Here is a 23,983-nt window from a genome sequence, read left to right on the forward strand (position 1 = left end):
GTGCAAAACACATGCAGAGCAAGAAGCAAGATACAGAATATGAAACCAGAAAAAAAATGACAGTGTCAGAACAAAGAAAGTAAACATCGCATTAGCGCAAACAGAGAAATTATTACTCAGAGAAATAACGAAAAAGCAAATAGAGATTGAATATACAGACAAAGGTGATATGTCAGAAGTGTGTAAATATTGTAAGGCTTTGAAGTTTAAGTCAAGAGAATTTCAAAAATGGAGTTTACCGCACATGCATTTATTGGTTACTTTGCAAAAAAAAAATTAACTGCTGATGATGTTGATCATCTTGTCTGTGCTGAAATTCCAAACAGAGAAACCTATCCTGAATTATGGTACCAAGTCATTAGACACATGTCTCACTGACCTCATTAAAAAGATTCAGCACATTGCGACTCGAAAGATTCCAAGTATTGTTTTTGTAGAAGTTCTGAAATAAAAGTGAAACTAATGAAATGGCAACAATTCAAAGAAAAAAAAAAACCTTAAAAGTGTGTATCCAGAAAAAAAAAACGGGGGTTGGTGAGCAAAGCGAGCAGGGGGCAAAGCCCCTTAGTATACTATAAATATGCACTTGTATAGGGCTTTCAGTATAGGAAACTTGTGCAATAAGTAAAATAGCATATCATAATCTCTTGGACCAATAATGTGAGTTTTCCGCATTCAACTTATACGACCGACATTAAAAAATTTTTGGTAAAACAAATCACAAACATCAAACTATTGCAGAGCAAACAATTTCTTATTACATGTAAAAAGTATGATATACTTTCTTGTCACACTTCCTGAATTCAAATTAATGGAGACCCGTCTTATGTAGCAATATTGGTCTGACAAAACATCAGAGGGTGAAAGAAAAGTAAGTTTTGGCAACAGTCACTTTCTGATAGTTATTATTTTTCACAAGAAGAAAATTAAAAATATTTAAAACAGAGACAGAGAGAGAGACTTCTTCCACTTACAGTAGATAGAACCCATGCCATATCATACTACTTGCTAAGCCTGCCTAATCCTGAGCAGGATCGTGGGGTGCTAGAGCCTATCCCAGAAAGCACAGGGTGCAAGCCAGGAACAAACCCTAGATACAGTAGCAGCCCATTGCAGGGTGAACACAACCACACACTTGTTTCAACTTAGCAGCATCAATCTGCCTTACCTGCATGTCTATGGACTGTGGGAGTAAGTTGGAACACCCGGAGTAAACTCTCGCTGACATAAGGAGGACATGCAAACTCCGCACATGCAGGTAGAACCTAGGAAGCAAACCTTGGTCTCCTAACTGCAAGGCAGCAGTGCTGCCACAGTGTCACCATGCTGCCCTTGGATAGAAACATTCAGTGCATTCCATCTACAGCATGACCAAATCCCTTTTGTGATATTACCATGGATTGCAGCCAAAGACTATATATATATATATATATATATATATATATATATATATATATATATATATATATATGTATATATATATATACACACACAGTATATATATATATATATATATATATATATATATATATATATATATATATATATATATATATATATATGGTTGATAATTATAACATTTTAATATTGAATGATCCATCTAATATTTTTTCTCTTCATTAAAGCAGTTTTTTTGTGTGTGATTTATTGTAAATGTGTGATGTATTTTTTTTAGTTCACACCTGCTTCACATTTCTGGTGAGAATATTTTTAATGTTGCTAGCTCTCATAAAAACAAGTGCCAAACCCTTTGAACATAGTCCTGTGAACAGTAAATCTTTGAGTGAGTGGTTTCTAATTTACAAATTTAACTTTGCTTATGAGCAGCTGCAATCCTGAATAATAATTTGACACAGCTGCATGCAAATTACTCTTTATATATATAATATGCATATATAAAGATTATTAAGCTTACATATTTAAGTTACTTTGTATACCTATGCAAGGTTATTATATATATATATGTCCATAAACATATATATCAGACAATTCAATGTCACATATCTGTATATGTATACTGTATATATTATAAATTGATAGCAATGCTTTTAAACTGTTGTAATTTCAAAGAGATAAATGCATTTATTAACAAATTGTTATATTTCTTCCATATTTAAACTGGATGCTGTTATCTTTAGGACATCTTAGAAATACTCAGGACAGCATCTAAGGCATGGTTAAGTGTTGAAGATGCAGGTTTTGGGAATTTGTTTATAAAATAATAATATTAACAATAATAATAATACATTTTATTGATACAAGGAGCCTTTCAAAGAACTCAAGGACACTGAACAAACAATAAATAGAAAAAAACACATTATAAACAACTTAAAACATCAGAAAATATAAAAATTAAAACCAAACAAAGCTACTGTAATCATAGAGAAAAAGCCATTTTAAACAGATGCGTTTTAAGTTTACATTTGAAGGTTGAAAATGGTTTGATATTTCTAAGCTCAGTAGGTAGTGAGTTCCAGAGTGTGGGAGCAGAATGGCTGAATGCTCTGCTCCACATGGAGGTTAGACAGGCGAGAGGGACAGTCAGATGGAGGAAGGAGGAAGAGGATCTGAGGTTATGGGAGGGAATGGTAACATGAAGAAGATTGGACAGATATGGAGGTGCGAGGTTATGAATGGCCTTAAATGTTAACAGCAGAATTTTAAAATAAAAAATAAATAAAAATAAAAAAACAATATGTGAGGAGTGCACTATATAATAGCATAAAAACAGATATATTTTTTTTTAATTTAGAATTTTGAATTATTAAATGTAAAATTGCCATACATTATATATAAAATATTTATGAAGCAGCAAGGTAGCAAACATATTCACGAGACTTGGCTCAAATTACAGCATTTTAGTCATCGATGCATCAGTTTGATCATTTTCCTCCATTTATTTCCTATTATACTGTAGAATAGCCAGGGTTTTGACACAGGCTCAGATGCTTTTTTATATCTAGTTATTTTGTTGTATTTTAAGTATTATGTTATTAATTATGCTTTTGTTTATTTGTTAGTATGTACTGTATTGTTTATTAATTTCAGATTATCTTTTCCTTATGATATATACATTTGTTACTTTTGAAAGTTCCTTGTCATTGTTGAGCCTAGGGGAACTGGCTGTCTTGTGTCAATTGAGGACCACTCCAAGTCTTATATAAGCTAAGTTAACACAATCCTTTTTTAAAATGTATGTTCTTTTTAATTGTGACTTTTTAAGGACTTTTTTCTGTTTCACTAGTTTTTGATTTTGGCTTGTTTATTTACTTCAAATTTTTTGGGATGTTTTTGATTTGCTCTGTTAAATTTAAGATTTTCCTGCTTTAAGGATACCTTTTGCAATTCTTTTTTGGTTCCTTTTGTTTTTGTTACTGTTTTGATTTTTTTGTTAATACAACCTTTAAAACATCAAGAAATTTTGTTATACTGTATACTTATGTAGTTCCTCTCCTTCCTCTTATGAAATTTATGTAGGTATAAACTGTGTATATATTGTTCTGATCCCAGACTTGACAAACCACAAAATGCAGGCCTCAAAAAAATACATAAAAGAGCCAGATCAGCATTTTACTTAGGTCAGAAGTCCATAGGCCTCACCCCAAGCAACCTAGCTATAGTATTTTTTTTATAGATTCTGAATATTTTGCTTCTGTTTTATGGTTTTTAAATTTTGAATTTCACATTGGGGACTCTGATTTTTCTTTCTCCTTGTGTTATTTTTTGTTGTTGCCATTTTTGTTCTTATTTTGATTATTATAAATATAAATCTTTGTTTAGAAATATTTCAAGTTGGATGTTTTCTGTTTATCAAATCATTCACCATAAAGCAATGAATAAAAATCCAAGATGAACAGCTGTTTCTGAGATGGTGGAACCCCCTTATCTACATCCCGTCCATTTTGATGTTTGACCAAATAACAGCTAGATCTCCTGACCACATCTGCATGCTATGTGGTATATTCTGAGTTACAGCCACATAATTGGCTGTGTGGAGGGGAAAGTTATTTGTGATAACAAACTGAGCATGTATGCATTAATTTTCAAATACATATAGAGTTTCACTTGTCCTGATTTCAGCTCTCCTAATTCAGATGAAGTCCAAAATGGATGACTTTGAGGGGAAATTATTATAATTTTAGATGTACAAAACATCTGAAAACTGGTCCTTATTTCATCAGAAAACAGGTCCTGGCACAATGCCCAAGGCAGAGCAATTGCCATCTTCTGATTCTGAGACAAAAATTTAAATGAGAAAGGCTTAGTACATAGCCAATAAAAAACAAAGCAAAACAAAAAACTACAATTAATTTAAAGCAAATTTCCTCCTGAAAGTAAGTGCTTTAGTTGAAAAGAGGTTGTGTGCATTAATGTGCCAAGCAAGTGATTACTATTTCATAGAGAGATTTGTCTTTGTCTTGCTACTGATGCTGCTACTATAGACTCTGCCTACCCGCAGCCCAACTACATAAAGCAGGTATAGGAAATCAGCACATATAAAACAATCAAATAAGAGGCTTCTGTGACTAAATATTCTAATCAGGGTCAATGAGAGCAGAAGTTTATCTTGAAGGCAGTAGGCACAAGGAAAGAATCAAACGGTTCCCTGCAGGGCACACTGAAAACCCCACACTGTGAAGATTTAAAATCACCAGTTAAACAATGAAGTTTTTAGCTTGTTGAAAGAAATGCAAAACATGGAAAGAAACAACCAACCCCGTACAAATGCACTGCACTCGGTAATTGACCTCAGGTCCAAGTATTGTGAGGTAAGTTAAAGTTTTAAGTAACAATAAAGGCATTCATGGGGCAGCACAGTGGCACAGTGGTAGCGCTGCTGCCTCGCAGTAAGGAGACCTGGGTTCGCTTCCTGGGTCCTCCCTGCATGGAGTCTGAATGTTCTCCCCATGTCTGTGTTGGTTTCCTCCCACAGTCCAAAGACATGCAGGTTAGGTGTAATGGTGATCCTAAATTGTCCTTGATGTGTGTGTGCCCTGTGGAAGTCTGGCACCCTGCCCGGGGTGTGTTCCTGCTTTGCACCCTATACTGGCTGGGATTGGTTCCAGCAGACTCCCATGACTCTGTGTTAGGATTTATCGGGTTGGAAAATGACTGACTAAAGGCATTCATGAAATTGAGAAACCATAGACAAGTATGACAAAAGGCTAAACTGGAATACTCAAAAATTGTTTCGCGTATCTACCAAAAACAATCTTTTTTCATCTTATTGGGTTAGCTTTTTCACAAAAACTAATATGTTTGAAGATAATGTTATTCTACCATGCAATAAAAAGTAAATGTAGGAAAAAGAAATTTTGTACTTGTACTCCACTTACATAAGAATTTCTGCAGAGATAATGAAGTTGCTTTTCAACCCACTGCGTAAAATCAACAACTGTTTTTTGGTTTGTGGTATTTTTTTACTTCTTAGAGTTGTGCTGTACATTCTGCATTTTTAAATTTAATTTCAACTATTTAAATTTATTTTTACTTGTCATAAAGGAGCCCCAGCTGCGTATCTTGACACACTTCTATTCAGTAATTCATTGGCTTAAAGTACTCCATGATAGTGAGATGCAGAGAGGATGTGCAGCATTCTTCATAATGGCACTCCGTTTTGGCTTCATTCTCACTTTCACCACAATACCCAGTAGGGTCTCATATCTGAACATGCCTTGTAAATTATCTTGTTCATATGGTGGGCTTCTGTTGAAATGATCTTACCGGTCCAGCACGCCACAGTGTAGAAAATCAAAGTGGATGAAAGCAAAAGTTGACGCAGTGTATAAATGTAACAGCAGTTGTGAACTCTGCTTCAAAGCACTTTGCAATAACAATAAAGAGCAAAATGACTAAGAATTTTATGCAGGTAATTTAGGCATAAGCATTCTGTCAAGTAGTTTTTATGTATATAGTGTCATTGGATTGTGAAAGTATCTCATTGTGATTTACAGACCAAATAAGATTACATCCATCTGTTATCAAACCCATGTAATCCAGTTCAAGGTTATGGAGGCCGGGGCATATTCCTGTATTGCTGGGTATGAAGCAGAAAACAACCTTGGATGGTTGGTCAGTCCATTGCAGAACACCTAGAACTCACCCAAAAGCTCAATCTATGGCTGAATTTGGAATCATTAAGTTGTCTTTGAGATGTGGGAGGAAAACAAGAGTACATTGAGGAAGATATATACATAACCCCACATATATAATGAAAGGGCTGGAATTCAAATCTTTAGCATTTGCCCTGTCTGAAGTTGGTCCCCACCTTGTACCCAGAATCATCACCCAACCTCCCATTCCAAACCATGATAGGTCTTTGTGAAGCATAATAAAAATTAAAAACTGTACAGGTATAAAATGCATTCTGCAAGGTGCAATAGGTTAATAAGGTATAACATCATCATTCTCATCATCATTAGAAAAAACAGTAAACCAGCAAATGGAAAATATTATCATCTGATATTAAGTGTGTCATCCAACTCATTGTTTGTCTTACTAACGGTAAAATAAAACAATAAGACTGCTAGTCTGACAACAGCTTACTTCGACGGTTGTTGCGCTCAAAAGAAGTGCAGGCTTTTGCCACCTTAGCAACATTTTTTGCCCCTGTTTTACTCTGTGGTCACTGCCTTTGTCATTCATCTGCCTTGCTGTTATACGGGTTGTCAGATAAAGAACAGCTTCAGTATTTTAACATAATAATACATACAGGTTTTCTTTTAATCCATTCTCAAATTTGTTTCATCTTTACCATTACTTCTACCGTACATTACACATTACCTTTTGACTCATAATGGGTAACCTCTGTTGGGTGAAGGGGCATGAAAGTTAACAAGGGGCTGCCTTGTATTTGTGACATTCAGTCCACTGCAATCAGCCTTCAATTTCAAAGACAGTGCATATTATTGCTCTGCAGGTCCAGGGATGCCCAGCTCTCTAGTAGCCTGTTTTCATTTAAATATTATCTTGGAACAGACTGAGCAAATAAGGGCCAGGGAGTCCAAGGATTAGCTCATTTGGTGTTTCCCTTTTTAAAATTAGAAACATACTCTATAATGCTGTGTTTGCTGTGTATCCATCTTTCTTTTTGCTTATTAGTAAGCAAGAATGCCTCCTAACTTGAATAACATGTTGCTTTTCTTAAAGATACTATGCATCTTTATGTAATTCAAGATGTAGCAAAACAGCCTATTAATCTAAGTTTTAGGAGCTATAATAATGCACAGTCTCTTTAACTGTAATATGATATTAATATAAGTTCATCTTTCTTTCTTTCTTTTTTAATTTCTTTCTTTCTTTCCTTCTCTCCTTCTTTCTTTCTTTCTTTCCAACCGCACCAATATATTTGATAAATGTCCTTCATATGTAGTAAGCTCTACTGGATACTTTACTAATCAGCAATGCTTGGCAGAACTTTCAAGCAAAATCTAAATCAAAGAGAGAGATTTTTTTATTTAAACTTTAAAAATGTCAACTGTTTCTGTGCTTCAAATATTACCAGACAAAGAATGCCACAGATGGGGATTATTAGAGCCATAATCCAAAAACCAAAAGTATGCCAATTTGTGTGGGGGTATTTCCAATATATCACAGTTGGACATATTCATTTATTTCACTTTAGATGACAGCGCTGGCGTCTATGGTGTTGTAAATTATTTATATTTTTTATACACAATCACTGTTGAAGCCAATGTTTTAGGATTTGAATTCTTTGATTTAGTTATCCATAAATAGTCTTTCCATAAAACTAGAGTATCTCTCTGCCTGTCTCTTGTGTATATTTTAATTGGAATGGTTTAATCGATATAATTTTAGCAGTTATTTAATTGGATAGATAATGCAGACCCCCGCGACCCTGTAGTTAGGACATAGCGGGGATGTATAATGAATGGATGGATGGATGGATAATGCAGTATTATTATAAATAATTACTAACTAGCTAACTCTTGCTTGGATCATCTTCCATTTATCAAGGTAGATGACAATGACTGCATTAATAACAAATTGCCACTAGAGGTCTACTAAGTTCCCAAAAGTTACCGGCCTCGCGCTTGTCTGTTCGTGTTTTTCGGTTGCTACATCAACCAAAAGAGCGTCTTGGAGCGGAGCACCGGGACTCTTACGCGTTCAAAACAGCATTCCGCGACTCGATTTCACTTGCAGGCAGAAGCGAGTAAAAGTCGCTGCTACCTGCAGGCAGGCGGCCGTTCTGGCATTTTTATCAGAATGTAAACTTCACATTGTTTCTGGCTCTCGAATATGTTTCTTAACGTAAACAGCTTTTCTTTTAATAACTCTGATACGCTTCAGGTATGGCACTCCTGCCGCAAATCTTCAGGTAGATCGTTATAATTTTTATCCTGCGTACAGAAAAAGTTTCCTTTCACATCCCAAAGGTGCGCGTTAGGTAAACAGTAAACTCAAAACTGGCTCCTTGCGAGGAATGTTGGCATTGACTGGGTTAATACCCGCTCTGATGATGACGGCATAGATAGACACGGATTCTGTCTGTCTATATTCTTTGTAAAGACTGTATTTGAAGGAATTTGCTTTGCCATGCGTAGAACAAGAGGCACTTTGAGTGAAAATGGAGTCTAAGTTAAAGCAATAATTTTAATGTTAATATCACATTTCTGAGATTTTTTTTTATATTAAGAGACCTGAGATAGACATGCCCAATGCAAATGGGGCATTCTTCTGCCTTACTTTTATACTGTCACTCTTTTTAAGATGAGTTTTTTTTTTTTTCTTCACCAGCCAAACACCGAGATGTAAAGCAACAGATGTCAAACTAACTTAAGGTCTCAAACTCAAGTTACTAGGAGACCAGTATTTTCGCTCTTGCAAGCTTCTTAACTGAAAGCCAGAACTTGCCTTTAATAAAACCAATTATTTCATTTTATGGCACACTCTTTCTCTACTACATTAGACATTGCACTTTTCTATCAAAATGTTTTGTGGACCACCATATATTTCCCGGACCTTCTTATTTTTATTTTTCACGCATTTGTATTGAAACAGTTGTGGTATGAGGGACACATAAATGGGACCAAGGCATCTGTTGTCTTGTTTGCATCTCGTTATTGTTTGGGCGCTGGTTTAGGAACAAAGAAACAAATCTCTTGAATCTTTAAAAACAACTCATTTAAAAGTAGGGCAAAGAAATGTGTTCTATTAATGGCAGTAATCTGCTACTAATTTAAAAAGTAAGTGGAATAAAAATCTGGAGCCACTGAAGCCCTCCAGGGTCTGACTTGGACATCCGCGTTAAGTCATGCGCGCCCGGTGGTGTTAGAAATCATTCTGTTATTATGGTCACATTTTTTGGTAAATTCATTTAACAGATTCTTGCTAAGAATGAACAGAAATATAAATGGAAAGATTCCTTCAGAATTATTTGTTAAACTTGTATTGAATTTACTGATTTAGTGGCGGCAGAAGAATCACAATGACGAAGGAGACTGGATTTGTATCTTGGCCCATGTAGTCTGGACACAATGAGATCGAGACAGCTTTCTACTCAAATTTAAAGCAATGGGTTCATTAGCTTTTCTAAACTGGCCAACTGAGGACTGGGACTACTACTACTACTAATAATAACAAAAATACATTTAGTAATAATGATATACTACTAAAACAACAACTACTACTATTATAATAATAATAATAAAACAATAATAATAATAATTTGTGTTAATATTACTCAGTTTGAAAGTATCACCTGAGAACGCAGTCAAATATACAATTGAAAAACTTTTTTTTTAAATTGATGAATTAAAATATTCAGAACTAAATTACACTTTTAGGATTTTAATTTATTATTACAATTACTATTGTTAATATTACTTATCGCATTAGATGTAGTAGTCTTACATATGAATTAATAACTATTAGCAATTTTCACTCTAACTCTATATCATGCTAAAATTTAAATGCATTTTAATGCTGATTATTATTATCATTCGTTTACCGGTAATATTTACCTAATAAGCCGCTCAGGGCTGATGGAAAATAGCAAAGCGCGAACCAGTTTACTCCTCACTTTAATTACTACCTTAATAGTAAAGTATTAATATATGTATGGTTTGAAATGCACTTTCAGAATTTAATGCAACTTATAATTGTTCCATTTAATAATATCAATGTATGTTTTAATAACCATCATTGTTATTATTTTTGAAAACTGCAGGTTGAAATTTTAACGAATTAGTGCGTCGTGTTGACTTTTATTTTGATATATGCTCTTAGTGTCACGAAGACCGGAAGCCGTTCTTGAGCGCAGCTTGTTGTTACTAGGCAACGCTTAGACACAATCCTGCAAGTCAAGGCTGAGTCCTTGTGGTATTTTCTCGGCTTCGAACTTTGGAATTTAGTCTTTCCGAACGAGTCGTTTGCAACCTAACATATACATACTAAATTTATAGTGAGGTTTTTATTTTATCATTTAAGGATTTTTGTTTTTGCCATTACCCGATGTTTTTTGTAATGGTTACGAACACTTTAAACATATCTCCAAGCTATTAGTTAGTTAGCATCTACTAATAACCACCGAAGAGGATGCCAAAAAAACCCAAAAGTGCCGCGTCCTCTGCGGCCGCCGGGGCGACGTCTTGGGAACCTGCGCTCATTGCAGCTCCGTTTGAGGAGGTGAGCATGAAAAAGAAACTATAGACATACTATATGTTTCATTGTCTGGACACGTAAACTTACTGCCTTCAAAACTTGTCGAAGTGTTAACAGTGAAAGGTATCTGTCTACCTATTATGATGTAAACAGTGACGGGGTGCTGCTGAGTTGTAAAACAGAACATAAAATGCTGGCATTATAGCTTTTACTCATCATTTGACACCCGCGTTTCTAACTGAAACGCAAAGCTACTTCATACAGTTGTGAACAAGGTCTGTAAAATTATTAGGTCATGTAGTCATTCAAATTTATCAACATCTGCAAAAAGAATAAACTTCCGTAATTCAAAGTACTTTATGATGTTAACTTAAACGTTAATATCTTTTTTTACAACATATACTTTTTCTTAGTTGAACTTTTACATTAGCAATTACCATATTTATCTTTGATAAGGCATTACTTCTTTTTCTACTGTAATACAGATTTGTAGAGAGGTGTACCAATAGGTGCTAATAAGGAGGAACTAAGTGTGAGTGAGCCATCCGTCACTTGACTGGTACACTCTGGCCAATGTCAGTGTACAGTCAGATGTACTTTTAGGGGAGGGAGACAAGGGAACGCCAATGTGAAAATTTAACAATTCCTGTTTCAGGCCAGAATTAGAACCTAGTTATTTGGATCTGTAAGTCAGCAACAATCATCACTGCATTACTTTCTACTGTTCCAGACTGATACTGTAAATAACTTATTATTATGTTATTAATACAGTGATTCACCAAGAATCAAATGAACAGCAAAAATATTAAGTAAAAAGGGAAAATGGTGGAATTAAAGCAAAAAAGCTGACCTACTGCATTACAGTTCTTGTTAATATACAATGTCTCCTTAAATTTCATTATTGCTGAAGGTACAAGTTTTCACATATTTCATTTTGTTCTTATTTTGCTTTGCAATTTTTCAGCTTACTAAAATGTAATTTATAGTGCAGATGACACTGGTGTTATTAAGGATACAGACTGCATACAGGTGCTTCACAGACATTTGATCAACCCCAATAGCCTGCTGCTTTAATCATACTTCATGCTTCCAGCTTATTTTCTCTTGAGCACACATATTGTATCTCTAAGAAGACAGATCAGACCAAAGGAAAAACATGGAAAATAAGAACATAGAATATCTGTAAAGTATAGGAGGTAACATGGAAGATTTTATCTGATTAGATGAGAATAGTGTTTTTTTCTCTTATCTATATGACTGTTTTTTGTTTTTGTTTTCTCACATTTAGCTTGAGAAAGGACCATTTAATGAAAATCAGCGTCAGTCTTTTTAAACTTTCCCGAGATTAGAAAGTTATCAGAGTACTGTTCCTCACAGGAAGTGTCAGGTTTCAAAAGAACTCCACTGGTGTCATACCATTGTCATATTTAAACATTGTGTGAATCTAGTTACTGAGGTATTTGACTTTAAACATCAAGATTCACAAATCACTACAGGCTGCATCTTTAACTCTGTGAAAGTCACTTGACCTGCCTGTGCTTAAAAATAAATTTGGGAACAATAATATTATATATGCCTTGAGCATGGGTGTAAAGGACTTTAGGATGGTGTCCATCATAAAAAAGACACTATCTAACATTGAGGTTGTTTACTTATGAATCACAAGTAAAGCTAAGCATTCATCTGCATACAACATATAATGAAGATTGAACAGAATCTTTGAAGGTCAACTGTGTAGGTAGAGTTCTGACTCTAAAACTGTCCCTTGGTACTGTATGAGTGAAGGTGAATGTGCCATGCCATGGACGTCCTTCCACATGTCACTGCTGGGACTAAATCTGGCGCAATGAAATCCTGTAATGGATGAAGCAGATTCATAACGTGTGAACAGGTTGGTCAAGTTTACTGTACTTGACGTATGCAGGGGGGTGCACTTTAGTGGCTAAGGAAAGAAAGACAGCCACAGATTTGCCAGCTTGATCTTCACAACTGACTCTGTCTTCAACTGAGCCTGCCACAGGACTAGGCATGGAAAAATGGAAACAATTGTACTTACTTTAGTTGCATTGGATAAAGCTGTAAGTTGAATAAATATATTTAAAATTTGGTACAGAGACACTTTCTAATTCATCATTTAAGTGCTTCTATTTTAACACCTCATTTTATGAAGTCACACTGCCATCTTGTGTTTTAATTCATTCATCTCAACGTTTCATGATCTGTACTGTATTTTCAATTTTTATTTTCTTGTTTTGAATGAACATGTTTAATATAAAAATGACATATTAACAAAGTTTTGTAAAAGTTGCTTTAGATATACCTTTTGTCTTGACTTTATATATGTGTGGAAAATGTATGTGTTTATACTTAGTATACACTGTAAATGCACATATTCTAGTGTGTGTGTGTATCACATACTATACAGGAATTTCATCATTTGTAATGCATCTTTTTTAGGAGTTTTGGAAGGCTGATATCTCATTTGTTGTTGGAGCAAATGTTCTTGATGATACTAACATTAAAGCTCTTGTATCTGCTGTTCAGCAGCCTTTGAGGAAACTGTTTAGTGTGATAACATGGAATGACATGATGCAAAAGGTAAGAGAGTTGTCAATTTTTTCATATGCACATTTATTTTTGTTTTGAGAAAGTGTAGGTCTTAAAATGCATACTATATACATATAGGATAATTAAATCATGTACTAAAGACAGTGAAATAAAGCAGTAGTACACTATAGCTTACAATATGTGAATGCTGATTTGGGACATGCAGGCATATGCACAGAGGCTCAGGTCCAAAGCAACACGCGTTTATTTCTCAGAGGACTGCTATTCCTTTGCTCCCTGTCTCAATACAGTACATCAAACACAAAGCTCACAATGTTCAGCCCTCTTGTTCCTTCTTTCTTTCTCTGCCACCTCCATTCCTCACCCAGCAAGCTTTGTCCATTTCCTCCTGACACTGCCTTTCCGAATGGAGTGAGGCGGCTCCTTTTATTCAGCACCTGGGATTGCTCCAGGTGGTTCATCAGGATTACCATGAATCACTCCCGGGTGTGGTGGAAATCCATTGAATAGCTCTGCAGCTCCCCCTGGCAGCCCCCATGGAACCCAACAGGGCTTTATCAAAGTCCAAGTCCCGGCATGCCCTGCGTGAATCTGTGTTGCAACAGCTGCTCAGGAGGGCTGCCCTCTAGTGTCCCAGGTGAGGTAGTGCCCTGCAGATGCTCTCTCCCCAAGCCAGGTAATGGCTGAGGCCGCCCATCACTATTTTATATATATATATATATATATATATATATATATATATATTTGGGAACCCCTCTTTATTCTTTGGATTTTTGTTTATCATTGGCTGAGCTTTTAAAGCAGCAACTTCATTTTAATATACAGTATGACATTCCTTATGCAAACAGTAGTATTTCTGCAGTGACATTAAGTTTATTGGATTAACAGAAAATATGCAATAAGCATCATAATAAAATTAGACAGGTGCATAAATTTTGGCACCCCAACAGAGATATTACATCAATGCTTAGTTGAGCCTTTTGCAAATATAACAGCCCCTAGATGACTCCTATAGCCTTTGATGAGTGTCTGGATTCTGGATGGAGGTATTTTTGGCCATTCTTCCATACAAAATCTCTCCAGTTCAGTTAAATTTGATGGCTGCCGAGCATGGACAACCTGCTTCAAATCATCCCATAGATTTTTGATGATATTCAAGTCAGGGGACTGTGACGGCCATTCCAGAACATTGTGCTTCTCCCTCTTCATGAATGCCTTTGTAGATTTCGAACCATCTTCAACTTCAACTTTGTGACTGATGCTTGAACATTATCCTGAAGAATTTGTTGATATTAGGTTGAATTCATCTGACCCTCGACTTTAACAAGGGCCCCCAGTCCTTGAACTAGCCACACAGCCCCACAGCATGATGGAACCTCCACCAAATTTGACAGTAGGTAGCAGGTGTTTTTCTTGGAATACGGTGTTCTTCTTACGCCATGCAAAGCACTTTTTGTTATGACCAAATAACTTCATTTTTGTCTCATCAGTCCAAAGCACTTTGTTCCAAAAGGAATCTTTGCTTATCTAAATGAGCATTTGCAAACAACAAGCGACTCTGTTTGTGGCGTGAGTGCAGAAAGGGCTTCTTTCTCATCACCTTGCCATACAGATGTTCTTTGTGCAAATTGCGCTGAATTGTAGAACGATGTACAGATACACCATCTGCAGCAAGATGTTCTTGCAGGTCTTTGGAGGTGATCTGTGGGTTGTCTGTAACCATTCTCACAATCCTGTGCATATGTCACTCCTGTATTTTTCTTGGCCTGCCAGACCTGGGTTTAACAGCAACTGTGCCTGTGGCCTTCCATTTCCTGATTCCATTCCTTACAGTTGAAACTGACAGTTTAAACCTCTCAGATAGCTTTTTGTAGTCTTCCCCTAAACCATGATACTGAACAATCTTTATTTTCAGATCTTTTGAGAGTTGCTTTGAGGATCCCATGCTGTCATTCTTCAGAGGAGAGTGAAAGGGAAACACAGCTTGCAATTGACCACCTTAAATACCTTTTCTCATGAGTGGACACACCTGTCTATGAAGTTCAAGGCTTAAGAAGCTAATCCAACCAATTTGCTGTTGCAAGTATTCAGTATTGAGCAGTTACATGTATTCAAATCAGCAAAATGACAAGGGTACCCAAATTTTTGCACAGCCAGTTTTTCACATTTTTCACTAAATACTGCTTCATTAAAAATCTTTGTTCAGAAAACACCCCAATACTCAGATGTTCCCAGGAAATGAAAGACATACCATTGTTATGTTTTTTGTTGAAAATAGAGTAAATTATTATTTATAGTAAAAAATTATTATAGACTGAGAGGGGTTCCCAAACTTTTTCACATGACTGTAAATGAAAATAATCTGAGTGTGTCTTATTTTGTTTATTATTATAAAATCATTTTCAGATAAGTGAACTTGGATCTTCAAAAGCAAAGAAACCTGCTAAAGATATGCCACTGTACTATGAGGTATGTTTTTACTTTTTATAATGTTTTTAATCTATTAAAGTGGAATCAGGCAAAATTGAGAAATTTCTTAACCTTTGTTGAATATACTATTATTTTTCATATAAATATACTGTATATCATATACATTGTGACCACAAGGGGGTACCACTGAACCCCAGACACAATGCATGATTAGTGGGTGCAGTAGACACTTTCCACAGCCTCATGTCTGTAGTGGCTGTGGCTTAACATTTATGAAGCAGGACCTGTTGGACAGCTGAAAAGGATGGTGCCTCCAATGATATCCTATCTCTTGGGACTCAACAGTCTCAACATTCAGTGGGTTTTCCATTTTTCTTATTGAAGCAGAGGAGAAATTCTAAGGTGTTCCCCTCATTTGGTATCTTGCTCTTCAGTTTGCTCTTGTTTTCCTTAAGCCAACATGGTGAGGATTGGGGAAGATCTCAGTTCAGGTGATATCAATCAGGTCTTAGGATTGATGATCTGCCCACTGTTGGGTAATTTATTATGTTTAACTGGGCTCCTCATTTTCCTGTGCCAACAATGGGATGGCTTGGGATCCTCTATTTATTAAAGAGTGGCCTTTGGCCATCTCTGTTGCCTTTACTACACCATGGGGCAGTACCAAACAAGGACCAACAAGTTCTGAGTAGGATGACACCTTTTTGTAGCAGGGAGAGCTATCTTAACTCCCATATTATGGGAGAGCTTGCTTCACTCTGTACTCCCATTTCTTTTCCCATCTGGACCTCCAATGTCTGAGTAGTAGTCTCAAAGACTTGAAGGCCAGGCATTAAAAATCCTTCCCTTTTGCTTACTACCATTATAGGAACAAGTACTAATTGGTTCCCTTAAGGTTTGTCTGGGACCTGTTTTCACAGCATCCCTTTTTCACTGCACATCCTGACCTCTGCATTCTAAGGGTAATTTTGATAACCCTTTCTACTCGCCCATGAGCCTTCACACTAAATAATGTAGTCTCAATGACCACTGACAGATTTAGATAATTTAATCTCGGTCATAGTATTACTTTCAAACCATCCACAGATTCAGATTCAGTGGATGCTCATCAAAATACCTTTCCATCTTGATACTACTGGCAATCCCAGATTACTCTGAATCCCTACTATTTATTTTTATAGAGTGAGATACTAATGAAAGGTTTTTGTTTTTCTGTTGTCCATTGACAAGAACAAAATCTGACTCAAAACTTACTTACTCGCTACTAGAGCCTTTCTCTGAAATCAGTTCCCTTTTATGGGCCAACCTCTACTTTTAAAGCTTATCATCCTTGGCAACATCTATTTACCCACATTAGTGCCTCTCAGATTTCCAGTGTGTGTTACTCTTCCTGTAGGCAGTTTTGTGCCCTTATCCTGCCCTCTGCCATTTTCATGGTCCTGTTAAACCTTACAGTCTTTTGCCAGCCTGAAACTCACTGCTGTAAAAACATTGGTCTTACATGTTTCATGAATCATTATCATATACTGTATAGCAAATGCCATATGAAAATAATAATATTTCTAAGAAAAAAAATCATGTCATAGGTTTTATTCACACCTAATTTGTGTCTCTCTTATAAATATTATATTTTTCTTTAAGATTACGGATGAAGGAAAAATAGAACAGTTCATACAGAATAAAAGAAAAAATGACCTCCAACACTGGCAAGCCACTCTTTACTAGTGGTAAAAAGAATTAAATAAGTTTAAAATGAGTTTTCATAATATCAGCCAAGTTAACGGCTCTCAAGAGGAAAGATCCCAGGTGTCACTGAGTGGTAATAAAATCTAGTGCCAACAAGCCATAAAACATTATAATAAAAAAGTCAGATACACATGTGGACAGCTGTATATTTCATAGGCCGTGTTTATTTTCTACATCTGTGCTAAAATGAACACTTTCAGAAATGGAGGCAATTTCTTTGAAGGATTATGAAAGCCCTGGTACTGTCCAGAATGTTGTAATATGAGGCTTTAGAGTTGTCTTTATGCTGTAAGGGGTGGCAAAGTGGTCAGACCTGATGCCTCACTCTTCCAGGAATTTAGGTTCAATTACCAGTCCAGTTACTGCCTTTGTGGAGTTTGTACATTCATCTGTGAGTTTTTTCTGGGTTCTATTCTTCCTTGCCACATTCCAAAGGTGTGTGGCTGGGGTTAATTACTGACATTAAATTGGTCGAGTGCAGCTATGAACATGATGGAAGTCTTCTGATGGAATGGTGTGCTGAGATGGAATGGTAACTACTTTGTACAAGAAGCTAGTAGGGTTGGATCCTTCCTTCTTCCCTTGACTCTGCAATGTTTAAAAGAAGGTTACAGAAATGAAAGAATGGATTGATGATGTAGAATAAAATGTGTTTTTTAGCATTACATACTGTAATTCTTTTCATGTCCTGTACATTGGTATCAGCAACCGGAAGTTAAAAAATGCACAGTTTGCAAATATGCGTGTGTTAATGACATGCTTATGTGATATCTCCTCTATATATCGGTATATTTAATTCTAAGCCTAAAAGTGCAACAATTTTGTGCAATGATTTTGTGACATTTTTATGTCATGTTTTTTGTCACGCTTTAAATCAGGCTTATTTTAAAATCTACATATATATGTTTGGTATCATTCTTTTCAGAATTTATCAAACTTTAAAGTGATGTTGTTAGATTTTCAGATTCTTATTACATTTTTAAATTTTAAACTAAATAATATCAAGAACTCACATCCCATGAGACGAGTCTTTGTTCCAAGAGATTTAACCAGAGTCACAAAGTGGCTGGCGCGTAGTGCAGGCTGGGGGGTTGGCAAGCAAAGCGAGCAGGGGGCGAACTCCCTAGTATAATATAAAAAGGAAATCATCAAGTTTTACTGCCCAAGACCAATAGAGTTTGATTTTGGGTGAGTTTGATAAATGAAATTATTTTTATCAGTACTCTACCCAGTTCTTTAAAAGTGCACTCTAAACTGTCATTCCTCAGTTTACCATTATTAAGGCAGTAATGATAATGGCCAGAGAGGTGCCTAAGCCAGTAAAAGATTGCATATACTGTATAGTACTTTGATATCTTAAGGTAAAAATGTACTATTATATTTTTGTCTTTCCTTTATCCAAGGTAACTGATAGACATGCATCTTACATTAACTGGTACTATTAACTTTAGATTGTCCATGTATGAGTGATTGTGCTCTGCAATGGAGTGATTACAATTCTTGGGTTGTAGCTTGGCTTGCACCCAATGTTTTCATAAGATATTGTGGCTCTGCATGACCACTAAATTTAGATTAATTAGGCTTAGTAAATGAATAGAGTACATTTCATAAGAATCATTTATGCTGTAATGGTGACAGGATAACAAAGCAATGTTTTCCGTGGCTTCAGCTTTAAACCAACCCTTTTTGTAAAACAATATACAATTTTCTGACTTCATTGTAATTCATTGAGAAGTGTTGTTATGCTTTTGTAATATACTCTTTAGTGCTTCAATATTTATGACTTTTAGGGAGTGCACTAATAAATAAGATTTTTTTTTAATTTTTCCCCATTATGACTCTGGGTTGCATATCTAATTTAAACCAGTCGCTATTCTGCCATTTAGTTTCTCTGTCTTTCATGCTCTTTCACCATCTTTCCTAATGTTGTTATCACATTGTGGAAGTATTTCTTCCTGTCTTTCATTGATGTAATATCTGTGTCTTTTGTCAATTTTCTTGCACTATGACTGTGTATATGTATGGCATGGAAGTTCTAGAAGGGCAGTTGGCAGGGCTCCCTTAAAGAATGGTATTTGTAGGTAATCTTTTTAGGGATCTCTCACAAGGAAGAGATACTGAGAGCATAAGTTATTTAAAAAAAGCACATCAATCCTCTTTTTTGTTCTCAGCCAATTCAGGGTAGGTCAAACTACCATACAAGCTTAACAAAACAGTACTTGATGTGTGGGTAGTATAAATCCCTTCTACTGTGTTCTTGGTAATTGATTCAGGGCAGTAAATGTTCAAAAGGTTCAGATAATACTTGGCACTCAGAAAATCTGCCTAAAACAAATGGAAATGCAAAATTCTTTTTATAAGACATTGAGTCTTATGTGTTACTTGTCTACACTATATATTCAGGGCCACTCAAAGTCTTATGTGGCACCCATTTTTAAAGTGTGTGTTCTAAATGTTACTTGTTAGTGTTTTAATGCTGTAATTATGGGCACATAGTATAAAATGTCTTTTCTGTTTTAAAAGGTAACTGAATCAGCCCAAGCCATCCTAGCCACTGGAGAGGAACTGCCACTCACCTTGATTGGAAAGCTGCTAAAGTTCTTGCTGTTCATAGTAAAACAAAAAGACCAGATAAGGAGAGAAGCGGAAAGGAAAGTAAGGAAAATTCTAATACTATTGGAGTTTTTTTTGCAGTGATTTTGCCTTGCTACCTTAACCTAATGTTTAGCTAAGCAGATCATGGACACTGTCTGGCTAGTGGGTTGCTTGCCTGTGTTCCATTCACAGTACTACACAAAGCACCCCCTTTACCTCCAATCAGTCTTTTTCTGTCTTCTGATCCTGGCCTCTCTTCCTTCAGCCAGTAGTGTGAATACCCCACTTTTTCTCTGTCCCAAGACACTTCGTACAAGTACTAGATTTTAAATCGCATCTTGGGGTTTCTTCCATTCAAGCCCTGAAATCATTTCCAGGGTAAGAGCTCACTCTATATTTATTGCAGAGATACCAGGGACAAACTCATTGTAGCATTTTCTGGTGTTCTAAACTCTGTAAACCTCCAGTGGCCCTTAAAGAGAACACCAACTGATGGCAACTCTTCAGATAGCAAAGGATCAGAATGGTCCCATATTTTCCCTTTTGAGACTGAGTATGTATCCTCCCCAGCCTTACTCTCTTTTTATTTAGAGGGTCAGGTATCCAACACATTGGTTTTTGTGCCTGTATACAGTATACAAGACATACTGCCCCAAGCAGCTCCTACACAGTCATAAGTCAGATGTGTTTTGCTGCCTGTGGTGCTTTCTCTCTATCTCACTCGCTCTCTCGCTCACTGTCTTTCTCTCTCTTTCTCTCACTTTCTCCCTCTCTTTCTCTCACTTTATCCCTCTCTTGAATTCAGACTAAGTCCAGCCCTATGCCGTTCTAGTAGTGTTCTTCCCTTCAGGAATCTCTAAACAGATGGACACCATCTCAAAATATATTCATTGTTATCTTTTCTATTTTAGTTTCTAAAATCAAGCTTATTACTCCCCAGTAATAAATATATCATACAAATGCTGCTTGGTTAAGTCAGAACATAGAGTATTCCAAGAATGTTATAGTTTACTACAGTGCTGGTCTATTGTAAGTCTTCCTTAATTTAAATTTTACTAAGGTTTGAATACTTGCTTAATTCAAAAGACCATTGTATATATCATGGTTGCCCTGGTGTGTAAATCACTTACTTAGCAGACAATAAATATCAGAGTGATCACACAAAAGGGCAGAGCCTCTAAAAAATTCTTGGTGATGTCACTAAAATAATAATAAAAAATGAAACCTTAAAAGGCAAGTAATACTGTTAAAAATGAAACAAAAAAAGCAAAAACACCTAACACAAATTCATCTTCTTCATAATAGCCTACTTTGCAGAGAAGCTTCAAACTAAACTCAAGTGGTCAGTCATAACATCCATAGGAGTAAAAATTCTGTAGTATTGTACCAGGTATTATAACTTACATAGCCATGTCATTTTGAATGTATTAGTTTTGTCCAGAAAAGTCTGCAAAACAATTTTTTTAGGTCTAATAATTTGTTATAGAACTGATTGACTATACTCGTAGGATTATTAGATGTATTTGCTATACTCATCCTCTTTCAGCCTAATGGCAAGTTGTTTGCCTGCCTAAGGAAAAGTCATCTTTGACAGGGGAGCACTGGAATGGGGTAGAAAGGTTCTTTCATCAGTTTGGCCAGCACAACACTGATTCAGCTGTGGAATGGCCAGTGAAACAGCTTGATGGCCAAGGTCTCTAGGACTCTGAACAAATCAGAATCCTATTATGTGATATAATCTACTCTTGCATTTTGCTCTGTACTTGCACTATTACTATTGTATTATTGTAGTGAGGATTACTTGTGTTCCGTTCTGTGTGTTGTATTGTATTTACCCCTTTTTTTTGACACCCACTGCACGCCATCCTGCCTAGAAAGGGGTTTCTCTCTGAATTGCCTTTCCCAAGATTTCTTCCATTTATTCCTTACAAGGGTTTTTTTGGGAATTTTTTCTTGTCTTCTTATAGAGTCAAGGCTTGGGGGCTGTCGGAAAACAGGGCCTGTTAAGGCCTATTGGGGCACTCCTTGTGTGATTCTGGGCTATACAAAAATAAATTTTATTGTATTGTATTTAGCATAGTCTATGTCAAATGCAGCAGCCTTGTGCCATCAAGAATCAAGAACATGTGCCTCCTTCCTGTGCTGGTCTAAATCCTGCAGTTGCTGCCACCCCTTTAGTTCTTCACTAATCTCGTGTTCACACACAAACCTTTTCCTATGGATTGTATTTTTGACTCCTCCAACAAAGTGGAAACACTTTTAAAGACCTATGAATGTCTGTTACTGATTCATCTCTACCACAAGAAATTCGTTCACAGTCAATTGTTCAAAAACCACAAAACCACACTCTACCATTTTCAGAGCCAACTGAGTATCCACTGAAAAACTGACTGCTCTGTGGTACAGCAGTAGCAAGAGGAGCATTTAAAATGAACTATTCAATAAGTTGAAGAGAGTTCCTGTCAATATTGACTGATGTATACAAATGGTTGCAAAACAGGTATATAGATAGGTACCAATAAGCCACAGCTTGTGTGAGCCCCCCATCTCTCAGACTGGTTTGTTTTGACATTATGTAATGGAGTTACAGTACTATTCAAAACAGAAATGAAAATTAAAGAATAATTAACAACCTGCAGCACAGCATAAAATTAAACTTTTTCCATTGTTAAAGTCTACTGTATTAAAAATACAGCAAATCTAAGATCCACACCTATATTGATGTAAAGTAAGGCATTGGTGACTTACTGCTGAATGGTTGATTCTGTGCTCTACTTGCAGATTAAATAAACAGATTCTGTAAGATTTGAGGCCGGGTGGTCTTGTGGTTGTATCAAAATATGAATAGCTGGTAGATTCTTGAGCCTGAATGACAGCCATTCGTGTATTCACTGTGTAAACTTCAGCAGAGATTTAAATCCTCATTTTAGCTAGCAGACTGTAAAAGTGTATAAAGGCATGTTAACACAAAAAATGTATGATCTTTATTAGCTTGGACGAACAGGTTGGAAATTTTTGTAATAATTTCACCTGGCTTTTGATTATTTACAATGTTTTCTTAAATGTAATTAACTTATTGAGTATTTCCAATTTTACTGGATGATTGAAAAACCTTTCTCCCTTTTGCTAGCCATTGACGTGAGACATATATACATTTTAAAATATTATTATTATGTGTCTTTCTTAATATCTCTATAGAGTCTACCTTTTCCTTGAAAGACTGATAGATGGGGAGTGTATAATCATAGATAGGTGTTTTGTGTTTGTTTGTTTGTTTACTTATTTATCCACAAATGGAAATACACTTTCTTCAGTATCAACATTAAATATAAAGGCTTTGTGAGTAATGCTGTCCCAAGACAATAGGTCATGGAGAGTATAGATAATATTAGTTATGATGACTTTAATTTTATTATGATCTTATTTTCTACCACTAAGTATTTTCTAACCAGTAAGTTCAGGTTCAGGTTTTTTTATTGCAGGCAGATTATTCAAATGTCTAACATTTATTAAGCTGGTGCTATTCCCCCAGATGAGCACATCACAGCATAGTACACTAGCAAATTAGACTGGTAGGTAATTCACACAACTTGTCACATACTGTACATTAAAGGACTTGACCCTTTAAAAACAATAACAGCCCTTTCTGACCCTTATAGTAAAGCATGTCTGTGTTGTCCATCTAATTCAGTTTGTTGTTCAGATGCATCCATTGTCTACATAGGTACTCTAGTATTTTCTTACAAAGATATGCATGGTAATTTGCAAGTATGAGTGAGTGTAAATGTGTGTGTCCCAACAGTGTTGGTTCCCACTTTGCAATGAATGTGGTTAGGATATGTTCTTGCTCCAATTGTTTGTCCAGTTGTAAATAAATGCAAATTATCAGAAAAATTGAAATTAACAGTGGAGAGAAGTATCTGGTTGGGATTAGATTTGTAGGAAACATGTGCTACATGGCAGGGGGTGCCTGGTTCTTTAAGGCTCAATTTTGGCACAGGGCTACAGGAACACCTGG

At 35.9% G+C, this 23,983-nt stretch overlaps 1 protein-coding gene across 1 annotated transcript in view; it reads left to right on the forward strand.

The window, feature by feature from the left end:
* The first annotated feature begins 10,336 nt into the window (after positions 1-10,336).
* The window catches only part of spag17 (sperm associated antigen 17), a 164,571-nt gene continuing 150,924 nt past the window's right edge, over positions 10,337-23,983 (forward strand). Inside the window, exons 1-4 of the mRNA XM_039743723.1 lie at positions 10,337-10,650; positions 13,084-13,224; positions 15,601-15,663; positions 19,894-20,025. Of these exons, the coding sequence (XP_039599657.1) occupies positions 10,561-10,650; positions 13,084-13,224; positions 15,601-15,663; positions 19,894-20,025 (426 nt within the window). The 5' untranslated portion in view covers positions 10,337-10,560. The remainder of the gene's footprint in view (positions 10,651-13,083; positions 13,225-15,600; positions 15,664-19,893; positions 20,026-23,983) is intronic.

The sequence above is a fragment of the Polypterus senegalus genome, chromosome 2, assembly GCF_016835505.1.
Source record: "Polypterus senegalus isolate Bchr_013 chromosome 2, ASM1683550v1, whole genome shotgun sequence".
Lineage (NCBI taxonomy): Eukaryota > Metazoa > Chordata > Cladistia > Polypteriformes > Polypteridae > Polypterus > Polypterus senegalus.